The sequence below is a fragment of the Microplitis mediator genome, chromosome 5 (genome assembly GCF_029852145.1).
Source record: "Microplitis mediator isolate UGA2020A chromosome 5, iyMicMedi2.1, whole genome shotgun sequence".
Lineage (NCBI taxonomy): Eukaryota > Metazoa > Arthropoda > Insecta > Hymenoptera > Braconidae > Microplitis > Microplitis mediator.
The window spans coordinates 22,826,947-22,839,198 of record NC_079973.1 but is presented as its reverse complement, the minus strand read 5'-3'; the positions used below and the strand labels follow the sequence as shown (position 1 = coordinate 22,839,198).

The window sequence follows — 12,252 nt, the reverse complement described above, 5'->3', positions numbered from 1 at the left end:
ATTATTTTTAATAACAATTATTATTACTTGAAGCATGGATAATTTACAAACATGAAATGTTGATAATCAAACATAGCTTCACGTTTGGATATCTATTTTTTTTCATATAAGATAAAGAAAATATTTTTTGTATAAAAATATAGTTAAGGAGCTGATCTCTTAATTATTTTTCTTAGTTGGAATTGATATTTTTAAAAACAATTTAAGGACAATTTTGGTTATCAATTCTGATCATATCAGGCAATATGAGACCATAGCGATCGAATGCTTCTTGCGCTATTCTTAGGAGATTCATAGTTGGATTTCGTTCTCGAGTATAAATCGCAGCGTTCTCCGTACTAACGAAAATTATTTTATGATTAGTTTACAAATAAAATGATTTCACAATTTTTTAAAAAATTGACTCACCGCATAGTTCCATTATAGGAACAGGTCCAAGTTATTGCGTAATTGTCATAATCCATTGCAAGATTCCAACTTTCTCGATAGCTATGTCCCGTAATTGGTACATGGACATCAAACAAGAATGCATTATTATTACTTACAATTACATCAGCTACGGTTTTTAATTCATCGTTGGTTCTAATTTAAAAAATGTCGAAAAATAGTTTAAATATAACGAATAAAAACAATAAAAATAAATAATATATGTAAATTATTAAATTACGTCGTGAAAATACTAGTAGAAACAACCTCCGATACACCCTTATCGTTAGGTGAAAACCAAACTTGTGTTACGCATTTCTGTAAATCGTCCGAAGCACCACCACTACTCCCGTCCTTGAACCATAGTCCACTTGTCTGACAAAATTAATTCAAGTATATTCGGTGTTCTCAAAATGAAAATCATAATTCAATAATTTTGGTTGAAAGATAGTACATACCCGAGCCAAATCAAGTGGTTCCTCAATAATCACTTTGGGGCAAGGACCGTCTGCAACATACTGAGCAATAGCTCCAGTAATTATACAAGAAATTATAACAATACGAAACATTTAGCTTTAGATGAGTTTCTCAATAATTGTGAGCAATCACTTTCAGTCAACTGATACTTATATTCAATCTTCCTTTTCACTTGTCAAAATATATATTTAATGTAGACAACATATGTATATATTTCATCACATGAAAATATGAAACAATATTTACAGTACGAAGATTTTATTTATTAGTTTTGCACACAATAAAAAACGAATTGTCAAAGCGTTAAAAAAAAGCGTGTGTTAAAATTCTAAGTGTTGAATTTTTAAGACTTTCGTGTGTCTATTTAAAACACAGTATTTATCTTGTTTGAACTAACGCAATCGATTGATTTTTTAACACACAAAAGTATTATTTTATATGAAAGTAACACTCCTATATGTTACTGTCAAATCAATGCACAAAAAATGTTAAAAATAATCACATAAGAATTATTGGAAAATTTGATACTGCTAACGTATCCGCCTGTAACTTTTTTAACACTTACGACATGTTAAAATAACATATAAATAAGTGTAAAATGTTCGTTTTATACACGATATGTGCTGATTTTGACGAATCCTGTTTTACTGTGTGCATAAACAATATTTTCCTCATAAAGATTTGGGTTGCAAAAGATAAATTGCTCTCAATCCTGGTTACCACCAGTTATTAGAGGTAGTTTATTTTGAAAAATTAGATGAAAACTGAAAATAATAATGATTTTTCATACCATTTTTTTAACATTTTATGGTAATCGGAAGTCATCTTAAATTATTAACAAAAATAATTTATGTTCATAACATCTTAAGCAATTATCTTTAAGTAATTAACTATAGTCTAGAACTATTATTTTAAAATTTTACTGATACATTTTTAAAAATATATATTTATGTATATTTCTGCACGTAAGTAAATAATTCAATGATAAATTTCGAAAAATAAATAACTTATCCAGAAATATTTTTGAGTACTAAAGATACTTCATTAAAAACATAATTAATTATTTTGAAAAATAAAAATTCGATAAGAAAAATTTTGTCATAATTATAATAATAATAATAAAACTAAACAATACAAAAAAATTAATACATATATCTTAGGGTGAACCAAAAAAACCAACCTATCGAATTTACGTCTTAAAAAGGACCTATATATCGAGAAAAAAATTCTCCCATTGGGCAAATTTTCAACTCAATTTTAAAAGGTGTCGGTAGCCATCTGAAATTTCCCATTTAAGGGGTTAGGGGTACTCAGGGGTATGAAAAAATGATGATTTTCAATAATTTTTTTTTTGTAGTTAATTACTTTATTTGACAAAAATAAAAACATAGCTTTATTAGAACACGTTTCGATTTGACTTCACGAAAATTTCAAAAAAAAAAATTAATAATTCAAAAAGTTATCGCTGTTTTTGTAGAGCCCGTTCCTCCCGAAGTCCTTTGCGGTGATCATCATAAGTCCTTGGAGATTCATCTAAAATCAATCGGACAAGAAAAATTAGTTTTATTAATAGATAATCTTGTGCCTGATCGAAGCTTTTTTTTTTTTTTTCGAAATTAACAAAATGGCGGCCTCAGGAAATTTTTTTCAAATTTTCGAGAAAAAAACCGACAGTTTATTGTTAAAAAAAAATCGAAATTTTGAAAAAAAAAAAAAATCCTTCGATCAGGCACGAGTTTTTAATGTATTTCAAAAGTACAATAAATTTTATTGAAATCTACCGAGCAGTTTTTAAGTTACAGTGATCACCAGTTCAGAAAACATAGTTTTGAGAAAAACGCATTTAAAGTTTTGCTATGGATTTATGTCGAATTATAAGAATTATTTAATAACTTACACTGAGTCATCTATTCCTGGACCATATAATAGCTCTTCAGCCGACATAGCAGCTTCCAAAATATCGATTTGCTGGTGCCTACGTTGCAATCGACCTTCTCGGGTGTTATCATTAGCGCGCTTATCTGCTACTTTGATACGTGCAGCATCCATTCTTTCTGCATACCGATGAGAATTAGGCCCACAATTAAGTCCTAGTGTATTCATCAAGACTAATAATGAATTTATACCCTCATTAAATATACACATAGCAACGTATGCAGCTATTTGTACGATGGTAAAACTAGTATTTACCGTTTTTGGGCATATTTTCCATACTAGTTGGTTAAAGCTTTCATTATTATTCTGATTGAATCCACCTACACATCTTGAAAGTAAATTTTCATTACTAAGATCTTCGTATATAGGCTTGATAGCTTTTAAAACATCAGAAGGTAAAGGAGAATAATCGTGAGAAAAGGTATCAAGCTCTCCTCTTGCTTCAGCGCGCTGGTAAGAGCACCAAGATTCTTCGCCTTTTGGACACATATCATGATTCGGTTTTTCATCACTCGAGCCGTAGTGATAAAAGGTTGCCATTATAGCAGATTTCATATTTTCAATAGAATCACAATGCCGGCGTATTGCTAAACCATAGTACACAGTTAGTTTGTCTATTAATTTTCCTGTGAGCTTACCTCGACCACCAAGACCTTTTTGTTTACTCTTCAGCGTACGTAATCGACTCCCCATCCGCTTTTGGACATGCCCTATACATTCCTTTTTATTTACAGTTGTATTTTCGTAAGGATCTGATTTTATAATTCCTGAATAGGTCTTGGAGTCACCATCACCAATATAGTTGGCATACTTAACTCCATATTTAGTTTCAGAATACGAAAACATTTCGACCATCGCATCCACCTCCATTTTCCCAGAAGACCCTTGATGATTAGCAGAACACACATCTTCATGCGATTGATACCATTCCTCGAACTCAACAGTATTTGTTTTTTTTTTCCAATACTCACATAGCTTACAATATGCACTTTTAATGTTTATGTCAAGAATCTTTCCAGTAAAATAGCCAATTATAGAAGAAACTCCAAATGACGATGTATATCCCCGTTTTTGCCAGGTTCCATCTCCCGATACAGTTAGATGATTTATATCTTCATTTTCAGTTGTTGGCATTGCTTGCTTTTCTTCATTCACAGCTTTCGTCATGAAGGTTTCTGCGACGGCTTTACTACAATTCAAAATCTGTTTCAGTAAAATTGTATGCGTAGATTTATCTAAAAAAGACGGCATGTCCATCAGGCCGCAAAACTTGCACAATCCTTCGTATCCTATTCCTAGTATTCTCATTACAAAAATGAAACGTCTGTTTATTTCATAAGAATGCCCAACGAAAGAACAGGAAGGAATATATTCATTTCCACAGTTATTACATGCAACTACAATTTTGAATCCCAGCCCACGTGTACTTGCTGTTTGAAACACTACATTTCCATCACATTTTTTACATTTTATAAGAGCAGAAATTGCAGTGAATACCTGAATAAAATTTATTATTCGAAATTCAGTACTGCTGTCTTCAGGTACATCATCTTCAGTGTTTTGTTTTAATTTTTTAGAAGATGTACTCTGAATACTTTCATCACGTTCGGCTGTTTTCGGATTAAAAACATTCTTTCTTTTGACTGAACGCGACTTATTAATTTTTTCAGAACTCCGAAGTTCTCTTGAAACCTTTCTAGAATCACGTCCCATGGTTAATAATTTAATTCACTTGAGAAATAATTTATCACAAAACTATCGACTGATCAGTGCAACGACTACAGGTATACTGGCAACCAAAAATTATTTTTCAGTTCTTGTACTACCTACAAATTGTGAATATATGTAGAAGGATATATATATATATATATATATATATATATATATATATATATATATATATATATATATATAATTATAAATACATTAAAATGGGGAGATATTCATGACAATGAAACCCGAAAGGTCGGTTGCTTGCAGCTGTTTCTAGCTACCTGCTCTCGAATGCCACGTAGCACCCGAGCGTCCTTTGGTCATTGTTAAATAACTCGAAAAGAATTTGTCGGATTCACTTCAAATTTTCACACAATATTTTTAAAATATTATACTTTAAGAAAATGCAAAAAAAAAAAAATCGATTTTTTGAAAATTCTGACTACCCCTAACCCCTTAAATAACATGCAGAAAAATCCTTTTTGATTAAAAATATTATAACTTTTGAACCATGTGAGACAAAAATTCGGCTCTAGAATATTCTTATAGGGCATTAAATTTCTTAAAAGAAAGTCCTGGGAGTCGAATTCGTAAACTTGATATTTCGTATAATAACAGGCTATCAAAGTCTAGAGTAAACAGAATTATACAAATGTAAGGTTTTATGTGGATTTTCCAAATACTTTTCTTTTATTGTGATCGATAACTAAATATTATTTGTTACAAGCTGGATATTGTTGGTAATTTTATTGCACTATATGTAGGACAAATTATCTCGTAGTCTTCATATTTTTAATAATAAAAACTTACATTTGTATGATTCTGTTTACTCTAGACTTTGATGGCCTGTTAGCATATGAAATATCAAGTTTACAAATTCGACTTTTAATAACTTAAATCCTAATTTGAAGCTTTTTTAAACAAATGGCCAAAAGTTATGTGTGTGAATGTAGCAGACATCAGACAAATTTAAAATCATAAATAATTAAAAAAATAATATTTATAAAAAGTATACTTATTAATTTTTTAATTCTTTAAACGCGCATTTTTTGAAAATTTTATTTTATTAATTATTTAATCTATTTATTGATAATTTTAAGATTAAGGACTGTTATAAGTGATATAAATTTAAAGAAAATAAAATTGTCAATAAAAATGATAGGAATCAATATTTGTAATATACTATCGATATTAACTGTTTTCTCCTTTTTATGTTGGCTGGAAATTGATCGAGCTAATCAAACAGCACAAGTTGAAGGATCTAGCAATAATCTATACAAAAGCTAGCAATGATTGAGCCAATAGAATAATAATTAAAAACAAATATTTTTTATTCTAGATTTATTAATAAAAATTACGTGCTCTCAATAACTATTTTAAATAACAATTATTATTACTTGAAGCATGGATAATTTACAAACATAAAATGTTGATAATCAAACATAGCTTCACGTCTGGATATCTATTTTTTTCATATAAGATAAAGAAAATATTTTTTGTATAAAATTATAGTTAAGGAGCTGATCTCTTAATTATTTTTATTAATTGGAATTAATATTTTTAAAAACAGTTTAAGGACAATTTTCGTTATCACTTTTGATCATATCAGGCATTATGAGACCGTAGCGATCGAATGCTTCTTGCGCTATTTTTAGGAGATCTATAGTTGGATTTCGTTCTCGAGTATAAATCGCAGCGTTCTCCGTACTAACGAAAATTATTTTATGATTAGTTTACAAATAAAATGATTTCACATTTTTTAAAAGAATTGACTCACCGCGTAGTTCCATTATAGGAACAGGTCCAACCTATTGCGTAATTGTCATAATCTAGTGCAATATCCCAGCTTTCTCGATAGCTATGTCCCGTAATTGGTACATGGATATCAAACAAGAATGCATTATTTTTACTTACAATTACTTCAGCTACGGTTTTTAATTCATCGTTGGTCCTAATTTGAAAAATAGATTAAATATAACGAATAAAAACAACAAAAATAAATAATAAATGTAAATTTTCAAATTACGTCGTGAAAATACTAGTAGAAACAACCTCTGATACACCGTCATCGTTAGGTGAATACCAAACTTGTGTTACGCATTTCTGTAAATCGTCCGAAGAACCACCACTACCCCTGTCCTTGAACCATAGTCCACTTGACTAAGACAATTAATTAAAATATATTGTGTTTACTCAAAATGAGGATCATAATTCAATAATTTTGGTTGAAGGATAGTACATACCCGGGCCAAATCAAGTGGTTCCTCAATAATCAATTTGGGGCAAGGACCGTCTGCCACATACTGAGCAATAGCTCCAGTAATTATGTAAGAAATTATAACAATAAGCAACATTTAGCTTTAGATGAGTTTCTCAATAATTATGAACAATCACTTTCTGTCAACTGATACTTATATTCAATCTTCCTGTTCACTTGTCAAAATATATATTTAATGCAGACAAAAAATGTATGTATTTTATCACATAAAATATGAAACAATATTTACAGTGCGAAGATTTTATTTATTAGTTTTGCACACAGTAAAAAACGAATCGTCAAAGTGTGAAAACAAGCGTGTGTTAAAGTACTGAGTTTTATTCGAAAGTCACACTTATTATGTTACTATCAAATCAACATACAAAATATGTTAAAAATAATGTCGACCATCACAAAAGAACTCTTGCAAAATTTGATACTGCTAACATATACCTGTGTAACTTTTTTAACACTTACGATATGTTAAAATAACATATAAATAAGTGTAAAATGTTCGTTTTATACACGATATGTGTTGATTTTGACGAATCCTTTTTTACTGTGTGCATAAACGGGTTGCAAAAGATAAATTGCTCTCAATCCTGGTCACCACCGGTTATTAGAGGTGGTTTATTTTAAAAAATTTGATGAAAACTGAAAATAATAATAATTTTTCTTCCTATTTTTTTTACATTTTATGGTAATCGGAAGTCATCTTAAATTATTAACAAAGATGATTGATGTTTATAACATCGTAAGCAATTATCTTTGAGTAATTAACTATAGTCTAGCACTATTATTTTAAAATTTTGCTGATACATTTTTAAAAATATGTTTTTATGTATATTTGAGCACGTAAGTAAATAATTAAATGATAAATTCCGAAAAATAAATAACTCATCCAAAAATATTTTTGAGTACTAAAAATACTTCATTAAAAACATAATTAATCATTTTGAAAAATAAAAATTCGATAAGAAAAATCTCGTCATAATTATAATAATAATAATAAAAGTAAACAATAAAAAAAAATTAATACATATATTTTTATATTTAATAAACAAGTATTTCTTATTTTAGATGTGGTACAGAAGTCGAAAATTTTTGGTAATCGAAACAGCTGAACTATAAATAATTAATTAATTATAGGGATAGACTTGGTAATAATTTGAAGACTACTTATTTATGATTGATATTATTTATTCGTTTTAAGCATTTGAAATTACACAGAGAAGAGCTGAATACAATCACTAAATACTAACACAAGATGTATTTAAGCACAGCATTGCTGATCAATTTTTATTATTTCCGGTGCTCTGAGTCCGTAACGAGCGAATACACGATATCCTAAATTTGCGTAATTTATAGAAGGGTTTTGTTCTCGTGTAAATATCCCAATGTTTTCAAAGCTAAAAAGATTCATATAATAATGTATTAAAGTACAAAATATCGTAAATTTTTTAATTAAAAACTTACTGATTAGATCCAACATTTGTACAATTCCTAGATATTGAGTAGTTCTCATAGTCTGTTTCAAGAATCTGGCGCTCTCTGTGTGAAACCCCCAAAATTGGTATATGAATATCATATATTAAAGCGTTGTCTTCATTTGTGTATGCATCGGCTTCAACAGTTAAGTTTTGGTTGGTCCTAGTTCATGAAATGAAGAAAAAGTTTCCAAATTATATATTAAGACGTTAATAAAAAAATAATATACAGAGACTGTTGACGTACGTTGTCAAAAGACCGGTAAAAAGAACATCTGTAACACCATTGCAGGGTTGAGACCACAACTGTTTAAGACCGATTTGTAGAGGGTCGAAATTATCAGGGCTAGTAGCATGCGCATACCATACTCCCGACATCTAGTGCAATAAAATTTAACATATTATATTTATTAAGAATAGTTTAGTTTATTTAAATAATTTTGGTTTAAGGGATAATACATACCCTATTAAAATCAATTGGCTTCACATTGACTTTGCGACAAGGACCGGGCCTCAAGGACTGAGCAAAAGTTCCAGCAATTAAGCAAAAAATTATAGAAACACGCAACATTTTGCTTGAGTTCAACTTTTCAATGTTTTTGATCAAAAATATTCTGTTTTTTGATTCAACTTAATGTTCAATTTATACTCAATTTTTTTTTTTATTCACTTGTCAAAACACTTTATATTTCGGCAACAAATTAACATATTTTACCAGAAAAATATGTGATAATATTGAAGAATAAATATTTGGTTTTATTACTTAACAAGAAAAAAAATTTCTCATTCTGATAAAAATTGTTAATTTTTTAAACAAAATATCAATTATTAACAACTCTGATCTCTATACAACTTGAGATATTTTTTAAAATAAAAATAGCTGATAATCAGCCCGTCATTAACGTTTTTTATTTTCTTTAACGGTGGGCGAAAATTGGCTTTTTCTCATCAAGTGAAAGCTCAATTGTTAAAAAAATAATTATTCAAATAAATTTATATAAACATTTATAAATGTTGAAAGAAATAATGTAATTTTTTATTAACATTAAAAGTATTTTTTTAATAACTTAAATAATTACATTAAACATAAAATTAATAATAATAATTTGTTATACAGTTAAAAACAACTAATGTGCGTTAAAGTAAACATTTTTTTTTCCTCATTCTCGATTCAATGAACATTCAAGGTTTCAACATTTATTTTTTTTATTTATTATTATTTAAAGAGTCAATTTTATCAGTAATATAGTTAATTAAGCAAATAATCATACCTAATTAATATTATTTGATAATTCTTAAAATAAAAAAACTTGATCTCTAACTATGATTTAGTGAATATTCACTAATTTTTTCTGTCAGTTTTAAAGAGTATAACAATACTCAAATACTGAGAGCACGTGGCCCAATAAGGACGATATTCAAGAAGGAGAGAAAAAAAAAGTTCTCACGTACGGAATTCTCCTATACAAAAAAGTTTAAGGTCAATTTAGATCATCAACAGCAACCATATTTGGTATCATGATTCCTTAATTAACTAATGACTGTATTTTGCATTGATGACTCGACATCAATAGCTCGTATTGGTTACCTTGCATAGATTTAAGAGTTACCAATACTAACAAAATTCATTCTCGAAGTATCACTTCCAAATTATTATTATTATCAGTTTATAAATCATGACCTCGCTATTTAAATCTATGATGTTTATAAGGAGATTAGAAATATTTTTCTATAAAAAAATATAACTCTCTCAAGGTCTAGAAAAATTTTTAAAGATTTAGCTTTTATGTATGTATCTAAAGATCGAAACGTTTTTCGCATAACGAAAATGGAAGAAATTCATGCAATTCGACTGCTTAAGGGCAACTTAAGGGGTAGCTCCGGAAGTTAGAGGTGGCCTTAGATTTTCAGCTGATATATCATCTATATGCGAAACATTTCAGAAATTTAGTCATGCAACCAGTAGATTTTGTACTTTACAATTTTTTTTTCCGTTGCGCGGAAAACGTTTCGATCTTCAGAAATATTTTTATATAAAGCTCAGTGGTGGATTTACACTAGGGGAAGTCGGGGCAAGTGCCCAGGGCGGCAAATTTTGAAAAATAAAATATATGAACTATAAGTAAAATTCCAGTATTGGAGCAGATTTTTTGCCGGTTTCCAAGGGCGGCATTAAGTTTGAATCCGGCCCTGCCTACGGGATTTCTATGGGATGTCTCAGGGATTTCCAGAGAATTTAACTGGCGATAATTCAATTTTTTTTTCCCATTACCGAGTGCTGGGTCTATATTTTCTATGGGATTTCTATGGGATGTCTCTGGGATTTCCAGAGAATTTAACTGGCGATAATTCAATTTTTTTTTCAAAGGGCGGCAAAGTTTGAAAAATAAAACATATGAACTATAAGTTTAAGTAAAATTCCAATATTGGGCGGATTTTTTTCCGGTGCCCAGGGGCGGCATTAAGTTTAAATCCGGCTCTGATAAAGCTAAAGGTTTACATACATCTGAATGATCTTGTCCCATTCATTGCAACCTTTGCTCTGAATTTATTTGTTTAATATACTTAAATTTATTTAAAAAAAAAAAGACTCACCAGTCGCTGAATCGTCTTGTTGTTGTCGCCGACAATGACAGGATCGTTGATATCTTCAAGTAATTTATCATACGAGGGCAAGAAATACTTGGTCATTCATTTTTAATATTCACTATCATTGTTCATTATTAATTATTAAGTAACACTGATTAATTCCTATACTTCACTCGTAAAAAAAATATATATTTGTATTTTATTAATAAAATATGAAATTTTCTTTTGATACTAAATTTAGTCGACGTCTAATAATTGTTAGATTTTTTTAAAAACGATAAATTATAAGAAAAAAATATTTTTAAAAATTGCACCTATAGTTTTTTAAATTTTCTACCTGTGAATTATCTATTATATCTTTAATACATCAACAATAATTCAAAAATATCGACTATATTAGTTTTAATAACTTAAATCCTAATTCGAAGCTTTTTTAAACAAATGGCCACAAGTTATGAGTGTGAATGTAGCAGACATCAGACAAATTTAAAATTATAAATAATTAAAGTAAATAATTTAAAAAATAATATTTATAAAAAATCCACTTATTAATTTTTAAATTTTTCAAACGCGCATTTTTTTAAAATTTTATTTTATTATTTATTTAATTTTTATTTATTGATAATTTCAAATTTGTCTGATGTCTGCTACATTTACACTCATAAAAAGTTATAAAAATTGATGCGGGAATAAATTTAATTGTAAAAAATATTAAAATAGTATATTGTACAACTAGTGCGGTAAGTTGTCGATTGCCCACGAGAGCGAAGTTGAGCGCACGAACGAAGTGAGTGCGCTCATTCGCTCGAGTGGGTAATCGACAACACCGCACGAATTGAACACAGTTTTTTTTATCATTAATGCAATATAAGTACTATCTTAGTGCTCGCTGTTTTATTCTCCAAGTAGCTTTTTGCTGATTCAACTGTTGCCGCGACATTTTTGTGGGTTAAACGATAATCTGCATGCGACAAGAAGTAAATTTGAGTGCGACAAGTTTACTTGTCGCACTCAAATTTACTTGTCGCACGCAGATAATCGTTTAACGCACACAAATGTCGTGGAAACAGTTGAATGGGCAAACAGCTATTTGGCGAACAAAAGAGCGTGCGCCAAGATAGCACTTATATTGCATGAATGATAAAAATAAATTTATTACTTGATATAGAAAAAAAAATCAATAAATATTTAAAATTAATAGATAGATATGATTTTAAAATAAGAAGGAATAAATGTAACTGAGATAAATTTTATTATTGAGGTGGAAAGAGTTGAAGTATAAAACCGTTAGAGAAAAAAAAAAATTCCAAGAACTTTAGCCATTCATTTATTCCACGAATTTATCGATCGACTTTTTACTTCATACAG

The 12,252-nt window shown here is 29.0% G+C and overlaps 3 protein-coding genes and 1 long non-coding RNA gene across 6 annotated transcripts; all 4 read right to left on the bottom strand.

Moving 5' to 3' along the window:
• Window positions 1-202: 202 nt before the first annotated feature.
• Window positions 203-11,358, bottom strand: LOC130667365 (uncharacterized). The gene is made up of 5 exons (XM_057468877.1): window positions 10,891-11,358; window positions 885-944; window positions 668-801; window positions 409-582; window positions 203-338 (listed from the first exon to the last, which is right to left on the bottom strand). The coding sequence occupies exons 1-5, from the start codon at window positions 10,984-10,986 to the stop codon at window positions 203-205; spliced, it is 600 nt and encodes a 199-aa protein (XP_057324860.1). The 5' UTR covers window positions 10,987-11,358.
• LOC130668490 (uncharacterized) lies at window positions 2,212-4,670 on the bottom strand. 3 transcript variants are annotated; one of them, XR_008990023.1, is made up of 3 exons: window positions 3,094-4,670; window positions 2,801-3,011; window positions 2,212-2,436 (listed from the first exon to the last, which is right to left on the bottom strand). XR_008990023.1 is itself a non-coding variant. In XM_057470811.1 (2 exons), the coding sequence occupies exons 1-2, from the start codon at window positions 4,549-4,551 to the stop codon at window positions 2,433-2,435; spliced, it is 1,755 nt and encodes a 584-aa protein (XP_057326794.1). In that variant the 5' UTR covers window positions 4,552-4,670; the 3' UTR covers window positions 2,212-2,432. The 3 variants fall into 3 exon arrangements, 1 of the variants encoding a protein (XP_057326794.1); XR_008990022.1 differs by having other exon boundaries at window positions 2,801-2,993; XM_057470811.1 differs by having other exon boundaries at window positions 2,801-4,670.
• Window positions 6,109-6,724, bottom strand: LOC130668492 (uncharacterized). Its single transcript, XR_008990024.1, has 3 exons — window positions 6,578-6,724; window positions 6,329-6,502; window positions 6,109-6,258 (listed from the first exon to the last, which is right to left on the bottom strand). It is a non-coding gene; the product is annotated as an uncharacterized LOC130668492 (long non-coding RNA).
• LOC130668491 (uncharacterized) lies at window positions 7,988-8,918 on the bottom strand. The gene is made up of 4 exons (XM_057470812.1): window positions 8,759-8,918; window positions 8,543-8,673; window positions 8,285-8,458; window positions 7,988-8,217 (listed from the first exon to the last, which is right to left on the bottom strand). The coding sequence occupies exons 1-4, from the start codon at window positions 8,864-8,866 to the stop codon at window positions 8,082-8,084; spliced, it is 549 nt and encodes a 182-aa protein (XP_057326795.1). The 5' UTR covers window positions 8,867-8,918; the 3' UTR covers window positions 7,988-8,081.
• Window positions 11,359-12,252: the final 894 nt, after the last annotated feature.

Excerpts from the sequence above, each read along its gene's own strand:
- LOC130668490 (XM_057470811.1), bottom strand. The coding sequence starts at position 4,551 with ATGGGACGTGATTCTAGAAAGGTTTCAAGAGAACTTCGGAGTTCTGAA.
- LOC130667365 (XM_057468877.1), bottom strand. The coding sequence starts at position 10,986 with ATGACCAAGTATTTCTTGCCCTCGTATGATAAATTACTTGAAGATATC. Across the intron at positions 583-667 it reads TCTACTAGTATTTTCACGAC|AACCAACGATGAATTAAAAA; the intron begins GTAATTTAATAA and ends TTTTTAAATTAG. Across the intron at positions 339-408 it reads TCCTATAATGGAACTATGCG|TACGGAGAACGCTGCGATTT; the intron begins GTGAGTCAATTT and ends AATTTTCGTTAG.
- LOC130668491 (XM_057470812.1), bottom strand. The coding sequence starts at position 8,866 with ATGTTGCGTGTTTCTATAATTTTTTGCTTAATTGCTGGAACTTTTGCT. Across the intron at positions 8,459-8,542 it reads TTTACCGGTCTTTTGACAAC|GACCAACCAAAACTTAACTG; the intron begins GTACGTCAACAG and ends TTCATGAACTAG. Across the intron at positions 8,218-8,284 it reads ACAAATGTTGGATCTAATCA|CTTTGAAAACATTGGGATAT; the intron begins GTAAGTTTTTAA and ends GAATCTTTTTAG.